At 51.2% G+C, this 22,165-nt stretch overlaps 2 protein-coding genes across 4 annotated transcripts in view; both read right to left on the minus strand.

Annotated features, from left to right (window-relative positions):
• Positions 1–14,826: 14,826 nt before the first annotated feature.
• MYL7 (myosin light chain 7) lies at positions 14,827–17,286 on the minus strand. 2 transcript variants are annotated; one of them, XM_017894941.1, is made up of 7 exons: positions 17,253–17,286; positions 16,911–17,024; positions 16,661–16,736; positions 16,261–16,365; positions 15,743–15,821; positions 15,480–15,528; positions 14,827–14,985 (listed from the first exon to the last, which is right to left on the minus strand). In XM_017894941.1, exons 1-7 carry the CDS (start codon positions 17,253–17,255, stop codon positions 14,884–14,886), a joined length of 528 nt encoding a protein of 175 aa, XP_017750430.1. In that variant the 5' UTR covers positions 17,256–17,286; the 3' UTR covers positions 14,827–14,883. The 2 variants fall into 2 exon arrangements, with proteins under 2 accessions (XP_017750430.1, XP_017750429.1); XM_017894940.1 differs by having other exon boundaries at positions 15,382–15,528.
• Positions 17,287–20,241: 2,955 nt separating this feature from the next.
• Positions 20,242–22,165, minus strand: part of GCK (glucokinase) — a 47,981-nt gene continuing 46,057 nt past the window's right edge. For both annotated transcript variants that reach the window (XM_017894943.1, XM_017894942.1), the window contains 2 exons: positions 21,463–21,696; positions 20,242–21,246 (listed from right to left, as the gene is read on the minus strand). In XM_017894943.1, the coding sequence (XP_017750432.1) occupies positions 21,102–21,246; positions 21,463–21,696 (379 nt within the window). In that variant the 3' untranslated portion in view covers positions 20,242–21,101. The remainder of the gene's footprint in view (positions 21,247–21,462; positions 21,697–22,165) is intronic.

The following is a 22,165-nucleotide window of genomic DNA, read 5'->3' on the forward strand; positions in this document are numbered from 1 at the left end:
GGGAATACTTTTTTTTTTTCCATCTCCACTAATTTATAGAATTCCTCACCCAATCAAGAGGCGCTTCCCCACTAAGCTTCCCGGGCTCCCCCCGCCGCGCGCTGATTCTCCCAGGCGTCCTTTAGAGCTACTGTTCTGCTCCTTCCCTGGGCCTGTTTCCTAAGTCCAGGTCTTGTCTGCACAACAAGTGGATATTAACACTCGTTAATTATCACTTAATATTTTAATTTTTTGTTTTTGTTTGTTTGTTTGAGGCAGCGTCTTGCTGTGTGGCCCAGGCTGGAGTGCAGTGGTGTGATCTCGGCTCATTGCAGCCTCGAACTCACAGGCTCCAGTGATTCTCCAGCCTCAACTTCCGGGTAGCTGGGACCACAGGCGCGTACCACCACTCCTGGCCACTTTAAGTTTTTGTATGTGTGCGTGTGTGTGTAGAGACAGGGTCTCCCAACGGTGTCCAGGCTAGTGTGGAACTCCTGGGCTCAAGTGATCCTCCCACCTCAGCCTCCCAAAGTGCTGGGATTACAGGCATGAGCCACCACGCCCGGCCTTATATTTTAATTTAAAATGTGATATTTTAATTATTAAAATAGTGACACATTAATTCACCTGCTCCTCAAATAATCTTTTGGGTCAGACACAGTGGCTCACGCCTGTGTCCCAGCACTTTGGGAGGCTGAGGTGGGAGGGTCACTTAAGCCCAGGAAGCTGAGGTTGCAGTGACCTAAGATTGCACCACTGCACTCCAGCCTGAGCGACAGAGCCAGATGCTGTTTCAAAGCAAACAAGCAAACAAACAAAAAATCTTTGAAGCATGAACTATTATTTTTCTTCCACTTTACATGTGAGGAAATTGAGGCAGAGTGGGCAAGAGAGATCAGTAGCTAGTGAGTAATAGGTGGGATTCACACAAAGACAGCAGGACTATTGCTGGTAAGGTTGTGCTGTTCTGACCCTTGACCTGAAACATTGTACATGTATTGGGCAAACAAATAATTTTACTTCTTCCTTTCCAATTCAGGTGTTTTTATTTCTTTTTCTTACCTGATTACTCTGGCTAGAACTTCCAATACTATGTTGAATAGGAGCAGTGAAAGTGGGCATTTTGTCTTATTCCTGATCTTAAAGGAGAAGCTTTCAGGCTTTCAGCATTGAATATGTTGTTAGCTGTGAGTTTTGGGATTTGGCATATGAATTTTATTATTGGAGATAGTTTCCTTCTATTCTTAGTCTGTTGAGCTTTTTCTTCTTTCAAAAGAGTGTTGAATTTTGCTAAATACTTTTTTGACATCAATTGAGATGACCATGTGGGGTTTTTTCTGTTAATGTGGTCTGTTACATTTATTGATTATTATGTTGAACCATTCTAGTATTTCAGGAACAAATTCCACTTGGTGGAATTACAAACCAAAGTTACAATAATACTAGCTTTTACTGTATTATCTTTTATATAATTAATTTTACTTTAGTTGACCCTGAATTTTCCTTTACCGTAGATCGTTATTTTTCCCCTCCAAGTACTGACCAGGCCCAACTCTGCTTACCTTCTGAGACTGGACACATTCAGGGTGGTATGGCCATAGATGAGATCTTTATTCCTTTATTCAGCGTTTTTTTTTTTTTTTTTTTTTTTAAGACAGGGTCTCAGTCTGTCACCCAGGCTGGAGTGCAGTGGCACAATCTCAGCTCACTGCAACCTCCGCCTCCTAGGTTCAAGTGATTTTCTTGCCTCAGCCTCCCAAGTAGCTGGGATTACAGGCATGTGCCACCACATCTGGCTAATTTTTGTAGTTTTTGTAGAGACGGGGTTTCACCATGTCGGCCAGGCTGGTCTCCAACTCCTCAGGTGATCCGCCCACCTCAGCCTCCCAAAGTGCTGAGTTTATAGGTGTGAGCCACCACGCCTGGCCTCTTTATTCAGCTTTGAGTCACTGTCTAGTATCCTTTCATTTCATCCTGAAAGGCTTTCTTTGGCTTTCTTTGCAGGGCAGATCTAGTGATAATGAACTCCCTAAGCTTGTGTTTATCTGGGAATGTCTTCATTTTCCACTTTCTTTAAAGAACAGTTATGTCAGATATAGGATTCTCAGCTGACAGATTTTTTTTTTTCTTTTGGCACTTTGAATATATCAATCTACTGCTTTTTGGCCTCTGAGGTTTCTGATGAGATATCTTATGATCCTTTTTTTTTTTTTTGAGACAAGGTCACACTGTGTCACCCAACTGGAGTGCAGTGGTGGCACGATCTTGGCTCGGTGCAACCTCTGCCTCCCAGGTTCAAACAATTATCTGGCTTCAGCCTCCCGAGTAGCTGGGATTGCAGGCGTGCACCACCATGCCTGGCTAATCTTTGTATTTTTAGTGGAGATGGGTTTTTGCCATGTTGGCCAGGCTGAGTCTCAAACTCCTGACCTCAAGTGATCCAACTGCCTCGGCCTCCCAAAGTGCTAAGGTTACAGGTGTGAGCCACCATGCCCAGCCAAGATATCTGATACTCTTTTTGAAGATCCCTTGTATGTAATGAGTCACTTCTCTCTTGCAGCTTTTAATATTGTCTCCTTGTCTTTGGCTTTTAGCAGTTTGATTATAATGAACCTCAGTATGAGTATCTGAGTTTTTCCTACTTGGAGTTTGTTGAGCTTTTTGAATGTTTATATTCATGTCATTCATCAAATTTGAGAAGTTTTCAGCCATTATTTCTCCTAATAATCTCTCTAGTCCTTCACTCTCTTCTTTTTCTGGAATTTCCACAATTGGTATCAGTCTGCTTGATGGTGTCCCACAGGTCTCTTAGGCTCTGTTTATTTGTCTTCCATCTTTTTCCTTTCTGTTCCTCAAATTTGATAATTTCTTTTTTTTTTTTTTTTTTTTTTTTTTTTTTTGAGACGGAGTCCCTCGCTCTGTCGCGCCGGCTGGAGTGGCAGTGGCCGGTCTCAGCCACTTGCACGCTCGCCTCCCAGGTTTATGCCATTCTCCCTGCCTCAGCTCCAGTAGCTGGGACTACAGACGCCCACCTCGCCCGGCTAGCCTTTTGTATTTTTTTTTAGTAGAGACGGGGTTCCTCGTGTTAGCCAGGATGGTCCTCGATCTCCTGACCTCATGCATCCGCCGTCTCGGCCTCCAAAGTGCTGGATTACAGGCGTGAGCCACCGCGCCCGGCCAGTTTTTTTAAAAGATAGGGCCTTTTTATGTTGCCCAGGCTGGTTTCGAACTCCTGGGCTCAAGCAATCCTCCTGCCTCAGCCTTCCAAAGTGCTGGATTACAGGCATGAGCCACTGTGCCTGGCCAAGTTTGCTTACATCTGCCTTTGAAGCCCTCTAGAGAATTTATTGTATCCTTCAGCTTCGTAATTTTTTGCTACCAAGAAAAAAAATCCCAAAAAGTTTTCTGTCACTTTATTGGAATTTCTATTTGTTCATACATCATTTTCTTGACTTTGTTCACATCTTCCTTTAGCTCTTCAAGCATCTTTAAGACAGTTGTTTTAAAGTATTTGTCTAGTAAGTCAGCCATCTGGTTTTCCTCTGGTATGGCTTCTACTTATTTATTCTTTTCCTTTGAGTGGGTCTTAGTTTCCTATTCCTTTGTATGCCTTGTGATTTTTTTTTTTGTTGTTGTTGTTGAAAACCGGACATTTGCATCTCATGATGTGGAAACTCTGGAAATCAGGTGCTTTCTCTTTCCCCAACTTTGCTGGGTTTTTCTTTTTTCTTTTTTCTTTTTCTTTCTTTTTTTTTAGAGCTAGTGTCTTGCTCTGTTGCCCAGGCTGGAGTGATATGTTGAGTTTATTTTTGATTATGAGAAATGTAGCTCAGGACACACGTGGGTATAAGATCAAGGTGGTGGCCATCCTCACATTGCAGGATGATGAACATTATTCAAGACAGGCTTGAGATGACATGTGGACCCTGAAGTTGGGCTAACCCAGCTGCAGTTCAGTAGTGGCTGAAGGGCAGGTGTATCATTTGGTTGTGACAAATGTAAATGAAAGGCAGTTGATCTATTAGATGTCGGGGATGCACAGAAATGGTGGGAGTTTGGAAGATCAGGTTTTGGGGCAGATGGGAAGTATGGTTTCTCTGGAGGGCCAAAAAGCTGGAAGCAGAGCAGTCACCTCCTGTCTGGGATTCTCTGCATACCAGTCCTGGGATGGACCATCTCCAGTGTTCCCACTGCTCTTGGATGATGCTGTCATGAAATAGAATCTGGGAGAGGTGGCCTAGCTGGCCAAACTTAGCTTGGGAGCCTGTTGCCTGTTGTGTTGCTGAGGGTCTGGGTTCCTACACCCTGTAGGGTTGGTTACAGGAATTACCCTCCCACCAAACCCATACATAGTCTGAGAAAAGCAGTTCCCCATGGGAATCAGTGCTATTGGGAAGGGGACAGATACTGGGCTGGTAACTGATCCCTATTCACTTTCAGGCACCATCCACATAGGATGGAAGCAGACAGCTGCAGGTCCCAGAAGCCAGGCCAGGGCAGAAGCTAGAGTCTGCCTGGAGGTGGCACAGATGAGGGCAAGGTGGGCTGACTCAGAGGCTGGGACCCTGGCAGGTACCAGGTGGACCCAGGCCAGGAAAAACAAGGGGCTACTCTCTAGAGCCTGGGTTGAGGTGGGTGTGGGTCTGGATTGCAAGCCACAGAAGCTAACTGGATCCAACTCAAGCGTAAAGTGGGTATCATTACAAGGATACATCCCTGTGGGACCCAAGGACAGGAAGGTGGCCCCTTTGCTGTCTTTCCTTCAGCCTCAGGGAGGAAGCAGAGAGTTCAAGGGGGGTCCTGAGAGAAGCATGGTGGAGGTGTTGCTGACAGCAAAGGGAGCAGCAGGTTAGATAATATTCTATTTTGGACCTGTGTGGCTCTTTGTGTCAGTGGCACATCCTGGGGGACATTCCACAGCTGGGAGGGGCAGGGCTGAAGTACCTTGGGAGATGGAAGGTTAGAGGCTGCTCCAGACACCTGGGACAGTGGAGACAGATCAACGAGTCCCAAGGAAAAAGACAGTGAAGGGTGGACAGTGTGTTGGCAGCAGGAGTGGGGGGGGCAGATAGGCCAGAAAGAGGAGGTCTTCTGCCATGCACACGCATGCATATGCACACACACACACATGCATGCACACCCCCACCACATGCACACACACACACACCCCTGCTACATACACACCCCCAACTTCCCACCTGCCATACCACCATGCACACCACACACTTGTGTCCACGCTCCCACCAGCATGGCAGCAGACAGCAGGCCAAGGACAGGCTCCTTCTCACTGCATCTGGCCTCTGCTGTGCACTGCCTCGGGTCAGCAGGGTGGGCCCTGTGCCGATGGCCTTTGGTGGGAGACACACCTTGCTACCCAGAGATAAACCTCCGGGCATGACCTGCTGCAGTTGACAAACTCCTCGGTCCTACAGCATCTATAAAGGCTCTCAGCTTTTAGCCTCTACAGGGCTGGAGGTTTGTCATGTGCCTTCACTCACTCATGAGACATTTCCAGAGCTTCTGCTCTGTGCCAGGGACAGAGGTTTTCCTATCTTTGTGTTTGCTCACAGAAAGCCATGGCGTGAGAGTGAGCAGGTAGGCCAGGCAAGGAAGAATGTCGGCCAGACTTGCACTGGGGGATGGCTTCCTGGAGGAGGTGACTCTGTACTGAGGCCTGAAGCCCATGGAGGTGCGGGAGGGGCTGGGGGCAAGGGGCCAGAATGCTGGGACAGCAATTCCCCTCACACAGCCACAGCAGCAAAGCCTGGAGGGGCCAGAGTTACTCCAGGGTAGGAGGTTCTTGGGGAGGCCACAGCCCTGACATCCTGGCCAGAGCTGCACTCCTTTCAGCCTGGACTGAGCTCGACTTGACCTCAGTACCCAGCACCCTCCACTCAGAAGGGCTGGCCTCAAGGTAACTCTCACTGAGACTCACAGGCACTCAGGGACCAGTGAGCAGTGAGTCTGGTGGGGTGGGGTGGGGTTGGCCTCCGTTTCTTGTAACGAAGGGTCGAAATGAAGAAAGGAACCCCAGTTTTGGGTGAACTTTTCTTAAAACTTTGTCAATGCTACTGTTTGTCTACATCAGAACACGGGCCAAGATGGGGTACTACTCATCTATTGCTGCAGAACAAGCCTGTCGAATCTTACCGCCTCAAAAAATGCAGCGGTTTCTTATTTCTCAGATGCTGTGGGCTGAGCCGGTGGCTCTTTGTCCCTTCTTGCCTGAGCTTGGAAGTGGTCATTTGACTGGGTCTGGGGGTCCATCAGAGTCTCCTTCCCAGGGGTCCAGCCTCAGGCAGGGTGGCAGCAGGCCAAGCCTGTCTCTCCAAGTGATCTTTTATCCTGGGCTTTGTCTTATGGATGTTGCATGGTGGCATTCAGGTTCCAGGAAAGTGAGAACTACAAGGCTGAGGTCAGCAAACCACAGGCCAGCCCAGATCTGGGGAGCAGAGAAACAGCCTCAGCCTTGTGATGGAAGCAGCTCCACATTAAATGATATACTGAACTCTTTTTTACTCTTTTTTTTTGAGACAGAGTCTTACTCTGTTCCCCAAGCTGGAGTGCAGCGTTGCAATCTCAGCTCACTGCAACCCCTGCTTCCCAGGCTCAAGCGATTTTCCAGTCTCAGCCTCCTGAGTAGCTGGGATTACAGGCACCCGCCCCCACGCCCAGATAATTTTTGTATTTTTAGTAGTGATGGGCTTTCCACCTGTTGACCAGGGTGGTGTCTAACTCCTGACCTCAGGTGATCCGCCCGCTTCAGCCTCCCAAAGTGCTGGGATTACAGTCGTGAGCCACCTTGCCTTGAACTGAACTCTTGAAGTATCCTGTGATGACTCCCCAGTGGTGTACACACAGGGCTGTGGCCTCCAGGGGCTCTGCCACTCTGGGAGGTTGAGGGCATCTGGGGTACCAGCCCACCCCCAAGTCCATCTGCACATTTAATTGAGGGCTGCAGGGTCACTGCCCTGTGGGTATGTCCAGTGGTTCTGAGTTAAATCAGCTTTGCAAGGGGCTTGCCCTGGGTTGACCTCAGACGAGGAGGCTAGGAGGGTTGGGTTGGTGCTATGAAAAAGTTGTATAAGTCAGACATCTTCATTTTAAGCTCCTGGATATGTGTGGGACACAGAAACTTCCAGGTGCAAGGACTCAGGTTGCCCATGGGCTCTCCGGGCTGTGTGCAGCCAGTTGATTCTCCTGGAGAGGGAGCCCCAGACCTACAGCCTCGCTGCCTTGTGCTCTGCTCTGAGGTCTGTCTGCACAAAGGTCGATAACAGGCTCAAACCCAGCTTCACTGCCTCCCAGCTGTGTGTGACCTTGGACAGCTTGCTTAAGCACGTGGGGCCGATACTCACACTGTATTGGTTGAGGTTAGTTTCTGTTGTGAGAATGAAAGACTTCAAATGACAGAAGCTTCCATCAGGTGGAGTTTGTTCTCTTCATGTAGCATCCGATGGGAGGTAGAGTTGGGGTGTGACGCCCCATATATCAGAGACGCAGCCAGACTCGGCTCACGGCTCCCCCATCCTGTGGCTGTGGCCCTCATCTTCATAGCCCTAGGAGGCTGTGTGCCAGCTAGGTGCTAGCCAGCGGGTTGGAGGGAGGCACAAACATCTGTCTCTTAAGGAGAAAACTGCCACCACACATAGTCATACCTGCCAGTGAGGGAGGCTGAAAGTGTAGTCTTTATTCTGGGGTCGGGAGTATAACTACAAACATAGTCACCATGGAGCGTGAGAGGGCACCGGACTGCCACGTGTGCACTGTGCCCAGCAGCTGAGTGCCTGGGACAGAGGAGCTCAATGACCATCAGGTGCTGTCAATATCCAGCCCAGCCCTGCTTCACAGACAGGAAACCGAGTCCCAGGAAGGCACACACAGGGAAACTGGGCCTACTCCTTGACTTTGCCCAAGGCCTCCCTGAGCTGTCCTATCCCTGCACCTCCACACCCCCAGCTTTTCCATCTAGAAGATTCAAGACAGTTCACTGCAAAGGAAGAGGTGAGCGTGTGCAGACCTACCTATTCCTTATGTTTCTCCAGCTTAACCAGGCCTTTGCAGTCTTGTGCAGGAAAATCAGAACATGGGGGAGTCCAGGTTCAGGCTGGGGAGGGTCAGGACTGAAGTGGGCTGTGGGCTGGCCGGCGCCCATCAGTCCCTGACAGTTACACTGGACAGTTAAGCTGGAGAAGCATGTGGGTCACATATTTCTCATGCCAGGGCAGAAATTTAAGAGCCTGTCTTTAACCTTATCAGTGGTGTTAACTCAGCTAAAGAAAGAATGTGCAGAGAGAGAGAGGGCTGGCAGGCTGGGACAGCGCAGGGACTGGGGCCCAGGTTGGGGGCTCAAGGGGTTGCAGGATAAGATCAGAAAATACAACACAAGGCTGGGCACAGTAATCCCAGCACTTTGGGAGGCTGAGACAAGAGGATCCCTTGAACTGGCTTTCAAGACCAGTCTGGACAACATAGCAGGACCCCCTTGAACTCTACAAAAAAGAGAGAAAGCAACACAACAGGGGCCTGACCCATGCTGACCGGGAGGAAGCCTTTGGGGAGCAGCCCTTGCTGTGCACCTGGGCCAACTTGGCCAGCACTGTCCATGGCAGAGGCCACTCACCCGCATGCCCTCCCTGGGCAAGGCTGAGGCTCTTGAGGGGTGGAACATCAGGTATGTTGGGGACATAATCAAAAACAAAAATCTCCTGCCAACGCAGAAAACCCTTCCACAAAAGAAGAGAAAGAAAAGTTTAATTACTGAATAGACATTAAACAGATGGCGATGCTCATCACAGACAATCTGCTAAGAAATTGCAAAGGCAGAAGGAAGTCTTGCGCTTGTATATAACCAGGTGCAACCCATCCCGTCCATGTTCTCAAGGGAAATGTTGCGGGTTCTCAGGTAAGCGGACTTGACAGCACCTGTGGTCACACACAGGTCTCTGTAAATCCCCAGGTAACTGGGGTGGCCACGTGGGTTTGCTAATTGCCTTTATCTAAAGGAAAAAAAAAAAAATAAACTCATTCCTTTAAGACTGGAAGTGTGTTTGCAACTTGAGCCAGGCACCGGGCTAAAGTTAGGCTCCCCGTTGCCCACGGAAACTGGGAGATAAAGATGTATCTCCCTTGGTGATTACACTTCAAATGGTGCCTCCTAGGTCCTTAAGGAGACATTCCTGGGATGTGAAACTTGAAAGAGGCTTATTTAGCTTTTTAACAGATCTACATAAAAAAAGTCCAGGAAGGAACTTGCAATTATAGATTTTCTAAAGAAAAGGAGATGGGAAAGTCTGTTTTCTTTTTTTTTTTTTCCACCAAGGAGAATAAACTTATTCTCATTTTAAATTTGCATTTGCCCTTCTGGTGCCTCAAAGCTGGGGCGAGGGCAATTGGGCAGCGCAGCGGACCCCTGCCCTGACTAGAGGCTGTCCTAGGGAATAAAATGCAGATTCTGACTTGAGCCCCAGGTGAGGCCTGCACTGCAGGGACAAGGCTCTCTCAGGCCTTTGTTTGCATCCAGGGTCTTCAGGGGTGTTGGGGCAGGGATGGAGGAGGGGAAGGTCGTACTAATGGGATAATGTTTTTTTTTTGCCTTTTATTTTTATACTTTTTTTAATGTTAAAAAGAAAAGCATAATTACCACAAATTGCAAAGGACTAAAGAAGTCTAGAATAATGAACGAATCACTTCAGCCTGGAAAGCAGATACTGTCAATCCTATTAATATTATAATACAAGCGCCTTCAAGTATTTTACATTTCTTTTTTTTTTTGTCCTTTTATTTTATTGTTTTTTTTTTTGTTTGTTTGTTTGTTTGTTTTTTTTTTGAGACGGAGTCTCGCTTTGTGGCCCAGGCTGGTGTGCAGTGGCATGATCTCAGTTCATGCATCCTCTGCCTCCTGGGTTCGAGCGATTCTCCTGCTTCAGTCTCCCAAGTAGCTGGGATTACAGGCACATGCCACGACACCCAGCTAATTTTTGTATTTTTCGTAGAGACGGGGTTTTGCCATGTTGGTCAGGCTGGTCTCGAACTCCTGGCCTCAGGTGATCCACCTGCCCCGGCCTCCCAAAGTGCTGGGATTATAAGCATGAGCCACCGCCTGGCCTTTTTTGTCCTTTTAAATGTGATATCCTAGCACATAATAAGGATAATGTACTACGAGCATAAGGTAGAGCCTTCTCTGCAGTGACAGATGACAAGTTCGCTTCTCCAGGGAAATGGGCTGGAAGTTCTTACCTTCTCTGCCATCAGCATGGCTGAAGGGCGAGGGAGTGGGGAAAATCCAGGTACCAGTCCACAAAGGAGGCACTCTGGGTTCCTTTCAGGAGGGTGCCAGATGATGCTTCTGCTATCAGACTTAATGTGAGTTCTTGGCAGAAGAGGAGAAGGGGCAGAAACTGACGGAAGTCCCTCCAGAGAGATGGGAAGGCTCTGGACAGTCCCAGTGAGGGCAAGAGGCCTCCTCATGCACAGTTAGGGGGCTTGAGCCAGAGCAGGGCTCCATGGGGAGACGTGTGGCAGGGACACCCAAGACCAGGAGCTCTGGGACATCTGGAGCGAGCGCCTTGGCTCAGATGGAGGTGTCCTTAAAGTGGCAAGGCTTCTGAGGCTTCTAAAAAGACAGGAAAGATGAGGGGCGGTGGGTTTATGAGCAGCCTTCTGGTGAGGCTCCCCTTGGGGGCCCCCAGGAACAAGTAGGGTGCAGGGTTGTGGTGGTGGGAGTGTGGAGGAGGCCGGTCCTGAGCCACACAGAATTTGGGCACAGTGGGGGCATTTAGGCCCTTTGGGTCCTGCATTCTTCCTCCCCTCTTCCCTCCCTCCCTCCCTCCCTCCCTTTCTTTCTTCCTTCTCCAAGTTAACTATCTATCAAGGGCCATCTGGGTTTTACCTACAAACAAAGCCTTGACCACTCCAGCTCTCACTGGTTGCTGAACTTCTCAAATAGTCCTTCTCAGTGGGAGCAAAAGCAGAGCTGCTCTTCAAGGGGAGGACATGTATCAGAATCACTGTGTGTGGAGTGGGGAGGGGCAGTGGTGTTGCTGGCTACACCTCCACCCAGATAAAACCCCTGAGATGGATAGAGGGAGGTATGCCAGAGGTCGCAGCTGGGCTGGCACAGAAACAGGGTTGAAAACACTACTCCATATCTCTTAGACCTTCACCAGCTACCATGCCATATTTTTCTTTCATTTTCTCTCGTGGTCATCTTGCCTTAAAAACAGGTAGAAATGAAGTCCTGGCGCGGTGGCTCACACTTGTAATCCCAGCATTTTGGGAGGCCGAGGTGGGTGGATCATTTGAGGTCAGGAGTTCAAGACCGGCCTGACCAACATGATGAAACCCCTTCTCTACTAAAAATACAAAAAATATTAGCAGGGCATGGTGGCGTGCGCCTGTAATCTCAGCTCCTCCAGGAGAATCGTTTGAACCCGGGAGGCAGAGGTTGCAGTGAGCCGACCGTGCCACTGCACTCCAGCCCAGGCAACAAAAACAAACAAACAAACGAAGAAAAACAAAAACAAAAAAACCAGGTACAATCTCAAGGACAGCACCTTAGTTTTCTACTGTAGCTGCCAAACTACTCAGGTCAGTGTCAAACACGTAGGGGCTGCTCAGTAAATATTAATTAATTTAACTGTCTAGTTAAATTTAACTGTCTAAATATTAATTAATTTAACTGTTGTCTAGGAGTATCAGGGTGAAGCTGGAAAAAAGACAGTAACTTTTCTTCCCTCTGCAAAACAGTATACTGTTACAGTACCTCTAATTAGGAAATGGATACTAGAGCCTGAATAGATTTAAAATGTCCCTTCACACCTATAGTCCTAGCTACTTGGGAGGCTGAGGCAGGAAAATNAGATGGAGTCTTGCTCTGTCATCCAGGCTGGAGTGCAGTGGCTTGATCTCTGCTCACTGCAACCTCCCCTTCTGGGTTCAAGAGATTCTCCTACCTCAGCCTCCCTAATAGCTGGGACTACAGGCATGCGCTACCACACCTGGCTAATTTCTGTATTTTTAGTGGAGACAGGGTTTCACCATGTTAGCCGGGCTGATCTTGAACTCCTGACCTCAGGTAATCTGCCCGCCTCGGCCTCCCAAAGTGCTGGGATTATAGGCACGAGCCACCATGTTCGGCCGGGAAACTGCAGTCTTAAATAGACATACTACACAGTCTAACTCAGTGCTTTCCAACAGGAGTGAAAGCCAGAAATGCAAGTCACTTATGGAATTCTAAATATTCTAGTAGCCACATTTAAAAAGTGAAAAGGAATGGGTAAAATTAATTTTAGTAATAATCCAATATCCAAAACATTATCATTTCAACATATGATATTACAATGATATTAATGATATTAATAACAAAAGTTATTAATGAGATTTTGCATTCTTTTTTGTATGAAATCTTCAAAATATTGTGTGCAGTTTACACTTGTAGCATATCCCAACTCACACCACATCTCAAGTGGCCAGTGGCTATCATATTGGTCAGTGTAGGCTAAACTGATGTCCTGAGTCGATGCCCATCTGTTTATCTCTATCCTTCTGTCTCTCTCTTTTGTCTCTCTCTCTCTCTCTGTCACACACACACACACACCACATACACATACCATATACATTCTACCCTCAGTTTATTCCAAACAACACTAATACAGGCAGTTTTGGTGTGGAAAGGGCTAACCTTATCAGACAACTACACTAGCAGTGTGAAAGGATTTTTAAAGCAAAATCTTGAATTGCATACTAAGTGAACAACTGCCAAATATTTTATTTACTTGTGAATTCACGTAGGAATCAGTAAGATGTGACAGCCCAAGGAGCTGGGCAGTGCTCATCTTGTGGCTCATTCCTGGGCCTGGTTCAGAGAAGAATTCAAAGAGCCAGTGCATGTGTAGACTGTTAGGAATGCCCAGATGAATTTGCTTAATATAGGCAAAGTTGGCTTCTTCCACAAAGAAGGGAAAAATCAATTGTGCTTCCACTGGACAACACTTATTTGCATGTTTATAGAGAAGAATCATTGCCTTGCTATTAGTTATAATTTACAGAGTTGTGGCAGGGCGCGGTGGCTCACGCCTGTAATCCCAGCACTTTGGGAGGCAGAGGCGGGTGGATCAATGGAGGTCAGGAGTTCGAGACCAGCCTGGCTAACATGGTGAAACAGTGTCTCTATTAAAAATACAAAAATTAGCCTGGCGTGGTGTGCACATCTGTAATACTAGCTACTCAGGAGGCTGAGGCATGAGAATCACTTGGACCTGGAAGGCAAAGTTTGCAGTGAGCTGAGATCATGCCACTGCAGCCTGGGTGACAGAGATAGACTCTGTCAAAGAAAAAAAAAAAAAAAAAAGGAAAAGAAAAAAAAGAAATAATAATAATTTACAGAGTTTTGAAGCAGCTCAAAGACAACGAAAGGTTCAGACACCCCATCAAATCAGATAACCGGACACCTATGATCTTTCTGGTTCGTTTCAGCCTTTCACAACTTACACCTGCAGAGCTTGGATTATAGCATGATCCCTTACTTTATGAAATCAGCTTGTTGAACAAGCAGACTCATGTGGTAGAATCCTAATGGTACTTGATTTTGTTCACCCAGTGTCCCAGCATGCTCAGTGGAGTGGGCTGGTGGCCTGCTATTGGGGTGGAAACTCAGGCAGTTTGTGACTTTTGTAATCTGTCTAAGCAACAGAAAATACCATAATTCCAGAAAGTCTCAAGTTTCCATTTAGTAATTAAACTGCCAGACCCCATAAAATCAAAACTGAACACCTGTCTGGGTGAAAATGCCTTTCTTCTTGGGGCCTTCAGGAAGAGGTGCCCCTCCTTTCTCACTTACCTCCTCCCCACCAACCCCCAGGTACAGGGATTGCAGCAGGGCTTGTGGGGAGGGAAGGAGGCAGGCTGAGAGCTCTTACTGGGCAGTCCTGTAGGCAGGAAACTTTGTACGCTCTGGATCTGGCTGAGGTTTGAGCTGTCACTGCCTGTCTCTCTGTCTCTGTCTCTGTCTCTCTCTCTCTCTCTCTGGTGCTTTGGATGTCCCCTGCTGCTCCTCTGGTACTCATGATGAGGCTCACTCTCTCCTCTAGCTCCTGGGTTCTCAGATGAAGGGTGACAGGAGCACTAACTATTGTCTCCTGAGAAGTCATCTCTCTACCCTCCAGCTGTTTGACCCTCTTACCCCTCACAGCGCATGAGGGGCTCAGGAGGCATGATGCCAGGTTCTGGGCATTTCATCTAAAAATGTGCATGTTCCCTGGCCCCTCGTTCGGTGTCCATGTTCCTTGTGTCTTAGTGCCTTGCCTGTAATTGCAATGAAAAGCTGATTGTGTTTCAAATGGGTACCTCTCTGCAGGGCCCATGCAGGGAGGCACCCAAGCCAGTGTATTGAGATGGGGTGCGAGCAGTGGGCCAGGGGAGGGTGTGTGGTTGCATGTGGGGGTACCAGGGCCACTGCCCACCTGCTGGGCTGTTGGGCAGAGTTTGCTGAGTGCCCAGCAAGCAGCCTCTTCTCTGCACAGCCCCAAGTAGCTGGGCAGTGCCCACTTTGTGACTCATTCCTGGGCTTGGTGGAGGTGGTGTAAATCCCACCCTCTCCTCTTCTAGATGGCTGGCCTTGGCGAGATGCTCACACTCTCTGGGCCTCAGTGTCCTCATCTGTGAACTAGGCATGATCATAGTTCACACTTCACTTGGCAGCATGGGAGTGAATCAAGGTGAGCTGGCAAGGGGCCAGCTCCCAGGAGGTAGATGGTGGCCATGATCATGGTGATGTGTGCATTGGGACCCTAGGATCCCCCTTGGCTGGTCCCCAGCCCATCTGTCACAGAAAAGACACCACAGCAATTCCAATTTGGCAACAGAGTTTATTGAGGTGCCCCCCCGTGGGCCTGGCCCTGCCCCTCATTCCTCTTTCTCGTCTCCATGGGTGATGATGTAGCATAGTGACTTGTAGTCGATGTTCCCCGCCAGGTCCATGGGTGTCAGGGCGAACATCTGCTCCACCTGCAGGGGGCGGTGGTGAGAGGCAGCCCCCTAGCTCCTGGCCCAGCCGGGCAGAGACCTCACCTGAGTCCTGTGGCCCTTCTGCCTGCCCCTGCATCTGTGCTTTGTGCCTTAGCTTTTCAACCCTAGACCCCAGACTCTGGGTTAATGTTTTTCTGTTGGCTGACTCTGGGCAGAGTGAGGAGTCGGTGCAAATGGGGGCCAAGGGGCAAAGGTCGCCCCTCCAGCCATAGGCACAGGCCCACCCCAAGTATATGAAACCTCTCCCTATCTGCTTTCCCCCGGGTCTGTGCACAGTCTCCCTGCCTGGCGCAACCTGCTCTTTTCTTACTCCACATCTTTACCCTCTAGGTCTCAACAGAGATGGCTCCTCCTCCAGAAAGGCCCCCAGCTCACCCTTCCAGCAACTGCCTCACTGGTACTGGGCTCTGGGTCATGGGTGAGGCCCAGAGAAGGTGCTGGGGATGGGTATTGGAGGGGCTGGGCAGCCTCACCTCAGCTGGAGAGAACTTGTCTGCCTGGGTCAGGAGAAGCTGCTTGAACCTGGGGGGAGTGAGGAGGGTCTGAGCAGGAGACTGCAGGGGAGTGGCTGCACAGGGAAGGTGGGTACGGAGGCTCTCATGGCGTAGGGAAGGGTTGGCCACACCCCAAAGAGTAGTGTAAGGCCCCGAAGTACAGGCAGCCCCCCTCACAAGGGGCCTCACCCCCCTCTCTGCTTCCACCACTGGGCCCCTCATCTGGCTGGGCCCACACTTACTCTTCCTTGTTCACCACCCCTTTGCCGCTGGGGTCAAACATGCGGAAGGCACTCAGGATGGCTTCCTCGGGGTCTGTCCCTGGGAGGCCGAGGCAGCCATGTGAGCATCCATGTCTCCAGCATCCCAGGTCCCCCCTAGCAGGAACTGGGCTGCATGAGGAGCCCCCCACATCCCAGAAGAGGTGGGGTATTCCCTAATATAAAGTGTTTCTCGAGGATCAGTGGGGCTGGGAATGGTCATCCTCCTGAGGCGGGCAGCCTGGCTGGGAGATTGGAATTTGGGGGTGGGGGCTGAAGGCACGTTTCCTGGCCCCAAGTCAGCACTGGGGTGACCAGTGCACATGGGATTCTGGGGCACAGGAGGTGCTTAGAATGGGCCATGGCCAGGAAGAGTCCAGGTGGGTCCAGATGGGGTGCAGTTAGGGTTCAGGTGGGGTTCAGGCAGGGTTCAGGGGGGGTTCAGGCAGGGTGCAGGCTCCCTGCCTGGCCAAGGGTGCCCAGCTCTGTCCCAGGCTCACCATTGAGCTTCTCCCCAAAGAGCGTGAGGAAGACCGTGAAGTTGATGGGACCCTTGCCCTCCTGCAGCATGGCATCCAGCTCCTCCTCTGGGACACTCACCTTCCCTGATGGGGGTGGGGCATGAGGTACACACCGGGACCCTGGGTGTCCCCCAGAAGGGCCTAGGCCACCCTCCCTCCATCCTGGCTGCAGGGGCTGGAGGGGCAGAGGCAGCTGTGGGTCGGGGAGGTGAAGTGGAAGGAAGGCGTGACAAGGGGGGAAGGGCAATGTGAGGAGATGGGGAGGAGGGGAAGCAGGGGAGCGAGGCGCTGTCCCCCCAGCCACTCCCACCCACCAAGCAGCTCAGGGCAGGGGCCCCAGTGTGCAGGATGGGGCTGGATGGGAGGTGGGTGCACGCACCCAGCTGGGAGTAGGTCTCCCTCAGGTCTGCCTTGCAGATGATGCCATCACGATTCTGGTCAATACAGCTGAAGGCCTGTGGGATGGGGGCCTTTAGTTGGGAGCAGCCCCCAGCTCTAGGGAAGGTGGGAGGAAGGGGAGAGGCCTGGGTGGTGTGAGGGGCAAGGTCAGGATAGAAGGGGGGTGTGTATGTGGGGTGGGGTTGGGCGGGCCGGGATGGGGTCTGAGGCTGCTGGGAGTGGGCACTCACTTCCTTGAACTCCTGGATCTGGGCTTGTTCAAACATGGAAAAGACGTTGGAAGAACCACGTTGGGCCTGCTTGGTGGCCGCCACCTTGCCCCGGGTCCCCGCCTTCCTGCTGGCCTGCAACACCATGAGTAGGGAGGGGTCCTCTCCCCACCTCCTCAAAGTCTCCCCACCCCACCCACCATGTACCATCCCAGAGCATTCCCAGGAGAGCCAGGGCCAGGATCCTCTTCCTCTCCCTGGGGACCACCCTCGACCTAACGCAAGCACAGAAAACTCTGTTCCCCCAGCCTAAAGGCCAGCACCTGGGAGACCGCCAGCCTTTCTTCCCCAGCAGGCACTCACCATTCTCTCTGCAGAGGTGTGGCTGCTGTCATGGTGGCAGGGCCCAGCCTTCTTTATGTCTCAGGCTTATCACCTGAAGGTCCAAATAAGGAAAGGAACAGAGGACAGGACCAAACTTGGCAGCCCCAGCCTGGGCTGGGGGAGGACGAAGGCCCTAACAGATTCCAGCCACATTCCTGATGACCTTCGTGTCCTCAACGTGTAACATCCTGCTGTCTATCCATCCTGGCAGGGCCAGGCGCAATGTCTGCCCAGAGCAGAGCAGGCTCAAAGCTCTCACCACCCTAGGTCCTGATGAAGGGATCCAGTTACTCCCATATCTGACCACCCCTCCTTGCCAGTCCAGCCAGAACCCTGACCAGTGCAAGAGGACAGCTGGGGAGGGTCAGGGGCAGTGGGTAGTTCTGAGAATGGTCTGTGGCCTGAGACCCCCCCTGGGCTGCCCAGAGGTTTTGGTGACCCTAGGCTCTGACCTTTTGCCCCTCTGAACAAGGGGCAGAAGGCATCCCTGAGCTAGCTGTGACCCCAAGCAGAACATTTTGCTTGGCTTTGGGGTAACTCTGGAGGGTGAGGGAGCTCCATCAGCTGCCCTCCCATGCAGTCTGCCTTGTCCGCAGTCTGCCCTGCTGTTTGGAACCTTGCCTTCCTCAAGCCCCATCTCAACCACACTACTTCAAAAAGCTCTCCCTAACATCCTCAGCGGGGAGCTTCTGGGGCACGTTTCCCATTTGCCTGGTGGCTGATGTGTTTGTATTCCTGGCTTCTGTGCCTCTCCTGAACACCCAGCCTGGTTGACATCTGGATCCCCTGAAGGCCTGGTGCACAGTGGGCCGATGGGCAGGCCTGCGTGATGCTGTTCCAGAGAAGCAGTCTTGCCAGCTTCTGGGGCCAAGGGCACAGCAGAGGGGCTGGGGAAACAGGGGACATCCTGGAGGCAGCGGGAGTGGGTCACCCCAGGCTGGGCTCACTGGCTGCTGCCCCTCCACTGGAGCCAGGCCCATGTCTGTCAGTAGCTGACTGGTAGAGTGCAGGAGCTCTCATGTGTCACACCCAATACTCTTTTTATGTAACAAGAGTTTTCTTTTAAATTTCTTAAATTCCTTTTTTTCTTTTGAGATGGAGTCTCACTCTCGCACAGGCTGGAGTGCAGTGGCGCGTTCTCAGCTCACTGCAACCTCCGCCTCACAGGTTCAAGCGATTCTCGTTCCTCAACCTCCCAAGCAGCTGGGATTACAGGCATGCACCACCACACCCAGCTAATTTTTATATATATATACAATTATTATTTTTTTTTTTAGTAGAGACAGGGTTTTATCATGTTGGCCAGGCCAGTCTCGAACTCCTGATCTTAGGCGATCTGCCTGCTTCAGCCTCCTAAAGTGCTGGGATTACAGGTGTGAGCCACTGAGCTCTGTCACCCAGGCTGAAGTGCAGAGGCATGAGTAGAGCTCACTGCAGACAACCCCTGGGCTCAAGTGCTTCTTCCTGCCTCAACCTCTGGAATAGTTGGGACTACAGGTGCACACCACCCTGCCCAGTGTTTTTTTTTTTACTTTCTTTTTTTAATTCATTCATTCATTCATTCATTCATTCATTCATTTTTGAGACAGAGTCTTGCTCTGTTGCCCAGGCTGGAGTGCAGTGGTGCGATCTCTGCTCACTGCAACCTCCGCCTCCCGGGTTCAAGCAATTCTCTTGCCTCAGCCTCCCGAGTAGCTGGGATTACAGGCGCCTGCCATCATGTCCAGCTACTTTTTGTATTTTTAGTAGAGATGGGGTTTCACCATTTTGGCCAGGCTGCTCTCAAACTCCTGACCTTGTTATCCACCTGCTTCGGCCTCCCAAAGTGCTGGGATTACAGACGTGAGCCACTGCGCCCAGCAGCCCCCCACTTTTTTTTTTAAGAGATGGGGTCTTGCTATGTTGCCCCAGGCTGGTCTCAAATTCCTGGCCTCAAGCAATCCTCCACCTCAGCCTCTCAAAGCACTGAGATTATAGGCGTGAGCCATCACACTGTCCCATAACAAATGTTTTATGACACTCCCTTTGTTATCTAGAAAAGAAATTCATTTTATCTATTTCAATTCAGCCATTTCAATTCAGACATATAACCTACCTACATACAGAATTTTAAGAATTAATACAGTGCCCTGAACTGTAATATAAAGGAGAAATAGAAAGCAATTGATATTAAAATGTGTTCCACTATGTGAATGCTTGAACATAACAGTAATGATAACAAAGTAATCAGATGCTTGCACTAACTTATAAGGACTAATTTAGACTCGAGAGCTAAGAAGATTCAAAGCAGTTCCACATGAGAAGTAGCAGATAACAAGAAATCTGAAGGGGGACATGACTTTTCAAAATCACAACTTTGGGTTAAGATCTGAAGGAAACAAAACAGTTGTTCCTGATTAGCTGGTAGTATCTCTCATCGAAAAATGAATGTGCATGAAAATCACACAAATATGTATCTATGTCACTGTGTTTATGCTGCAGAAAGATGGCATTAGGCCTACGCTTGGCTAACTCTAAATAGGCATTCCACCAACAGGAGCATCTGGTGGGACCTTAGAAATCCAACATGTATCTGGGCCCCCACTCACTGGCAAACCTAAGTGGCTCTGACTGGACAGGACGGTGCTGAGACTGACATGCAGTAGGACCAGCTTCATTCTCCCACTTCCCCAGAGCAGCACCTGGCCTGGCACTCTCTCTGCACACATTCCATAGGCAGGCAAGCAGGGGCACCGGCCAGGCAGTGTATTGTCCACTACTCTGCCATCCCCTGTGATACCCCATTCCTGTTCCTACAGCCTGGTCTGTCACTCCTCACACTCCCCTGGGCACGGCTGGCTGGAAGGAGCTGTCTGGAGGGCATGACCGAGATACTGAAGTATCTTCATGCATGTGACGCTGACTCTTTATAGATTGTCCCCATAGTCCTTATGCACAGAAGTCAAAGAACAGTGGACAGGCCATGTTTAAACTTTTAACATTTTTAATTAAAAAACTCACACACTCTCAGGTTGGGCATGGAGAGGGTGGCATGTCATATGATGGGGTGGTCCCTTGGGGTGTGCTGAATGCTGCTTGGGGTTTCTTCCTGAGCCAGTGCTGCGGGAGCTGAAAATGCAGGGCTGGCCCTTCTCCCCTTTGTGGGCCCCTTGGGGCAGGGGCTTGGGGGCTCTGTCTCTTGCACCTGCTGTGAGGGTCCATCCCAGAATCACAAATCACTCAGGGATGGGGGTACAGGACAGAAAAGGTCTCTGGGGGTATTCGCAGCTTGGGACACCTCCTCCATGGAGCCCTCTCCCATTGCTCCCTGGGCCTCTTGAGCCTCAAGCAAGAAAATGGCCAGGACTGGGTGATGAGCAGCCCCTGGCTGCCCTTTTGGCCCAGGTGTAGGTCTGGTCAAGCTGTTGGAGCTGCCTCCCCACACAGGATGAGTTCCCAGGGAAGAGAGGCCACAGCAGGATCCAGAGGACACCCCCCTCCCAGAGCCTGGGCCCAGGCGACACCAACAGCTCTGACAGTGTGGAAATGCAACAAAGTCCTGAGTGAGAAACTCCCTTCTAGGAAGTTGATTCCAGTGAGAAAGGTGGGGGCTTCCAGAGTCTCTGTCCCTGCTCCTGTCGCACCCCTGTTAGGGCCCTGGGGCTGTCCCACCGAATGACTGAGGGAAGAGGCCCGCTGGGTTCCCCAGCGGGATGGCAGGCAGCCCAGGTCCTGACAAGGCCAGGGCTCCTGCCCCGCCAGGCTGCGAACAGGTGTAGGGAGCACTTCCCCGTGGAGCCTGGGTGCTGTGGGGCTGTGGCATCCTCCCTGTGCTGGCGGTCACTGCCGTCATTGGCCCAGCATGCAGGCCTTCTTACAGGCCACCGCCGAGACCAGGGCCGCGCCCCGGCCACTGCCCTCCTCCGACTCGATGAAGGTGATCTCGCAGCTGGGCGTCAGCCTGCGCACGCTAGCGTGGAACCGCTCCTTGAAGCTGGGCAGAAGAGAAGCAGGGCTGCCGTCCCTCCTCCCAGCCCATCCTCCACATTCATTACCGGGCATCCTGCACGAAGTCGACCCTTCCCCCAAATCTAGGCCAAGGGGGACGAGAAGAGGATTACAAAATCTTGGAACTTGGGAGCCACAAGGAACCTTGGAGCACGCGCTTTTTGGGCCCCACTTTACCAGGGAGAGGGCGCCGCGGGCTCACCTGGGGTGCAGCTTGTACACGGAGCCATCCACGCCCACAGTGATGCGCATTATGTCCTCGCTGCGGCTCTCGCGCATGCGGTTGATGACGCCCGCCAGCCCCGCCGAGCACATGTGCGCAGCACGTGTAGACACGCTCTCGCAGGCGCGGCGCACGATGTCGCAGTCAGTGGCCGAGGGTCGTAGCCCCAGCGTGCTCAGGATGTTGTAGATCTGCTTGCGGTCGCCCGTGTCGCTGCGGGGCGGGAAGAGGTAGGGCAGTCGCTGAGGTTGGCTCCGACAGTCCATCCCCTCCAGCTGCAGCCTCTCCTTCTCCAGGGAGGGGCCCCTGCTAGCCGTCCCCCCAGCGGCGGCCTCTTTCCCTGGCTGAGCTGGGGCCCCTCTCTGGAGAAATGGGGCGATCCTGCTCACCTCAACCAGCCAAAGCATTTCCGCCAGGGACCAGCAGTAACCTGGTTAGTACTGCTCCCTCTAATTAAGCCCAGGGTCTCCGCCAGGGAAGTGAGGCCACAGCAGGATCCAGAGGGCACCGCCACGGCGGGCAGGGAGCACCGAGAGGACTCACGGATGGGGACACTGCCCGGACGCGGGCTCGCCCCCAACCATGCTCCTGGCATCCCTGTCTGGACCCCACCTCCTGCCCCTGGACTCCTCCCTGCCCCGCCTCGGGCCCCGCCCACTCCCCGCCCCGCCCCCTGTGCCCC

The sequence above is a fragment of the Rhinopithecus bieti genome, unplaced genomic scaffold (genome assembly GCF_001698545.2).
Source record: "Rhinopithecus bieti isolate Rb0 unplaced genomic scaffold, ASM169854v2 scaffold_26424, whole genome shotgun sequence".
NCBI lineage: Eukaryota > Metazoa > Chordata > Mammalia > Primates > Cercopithecidae > Rhinopithecus > Rhinopithecus bieti.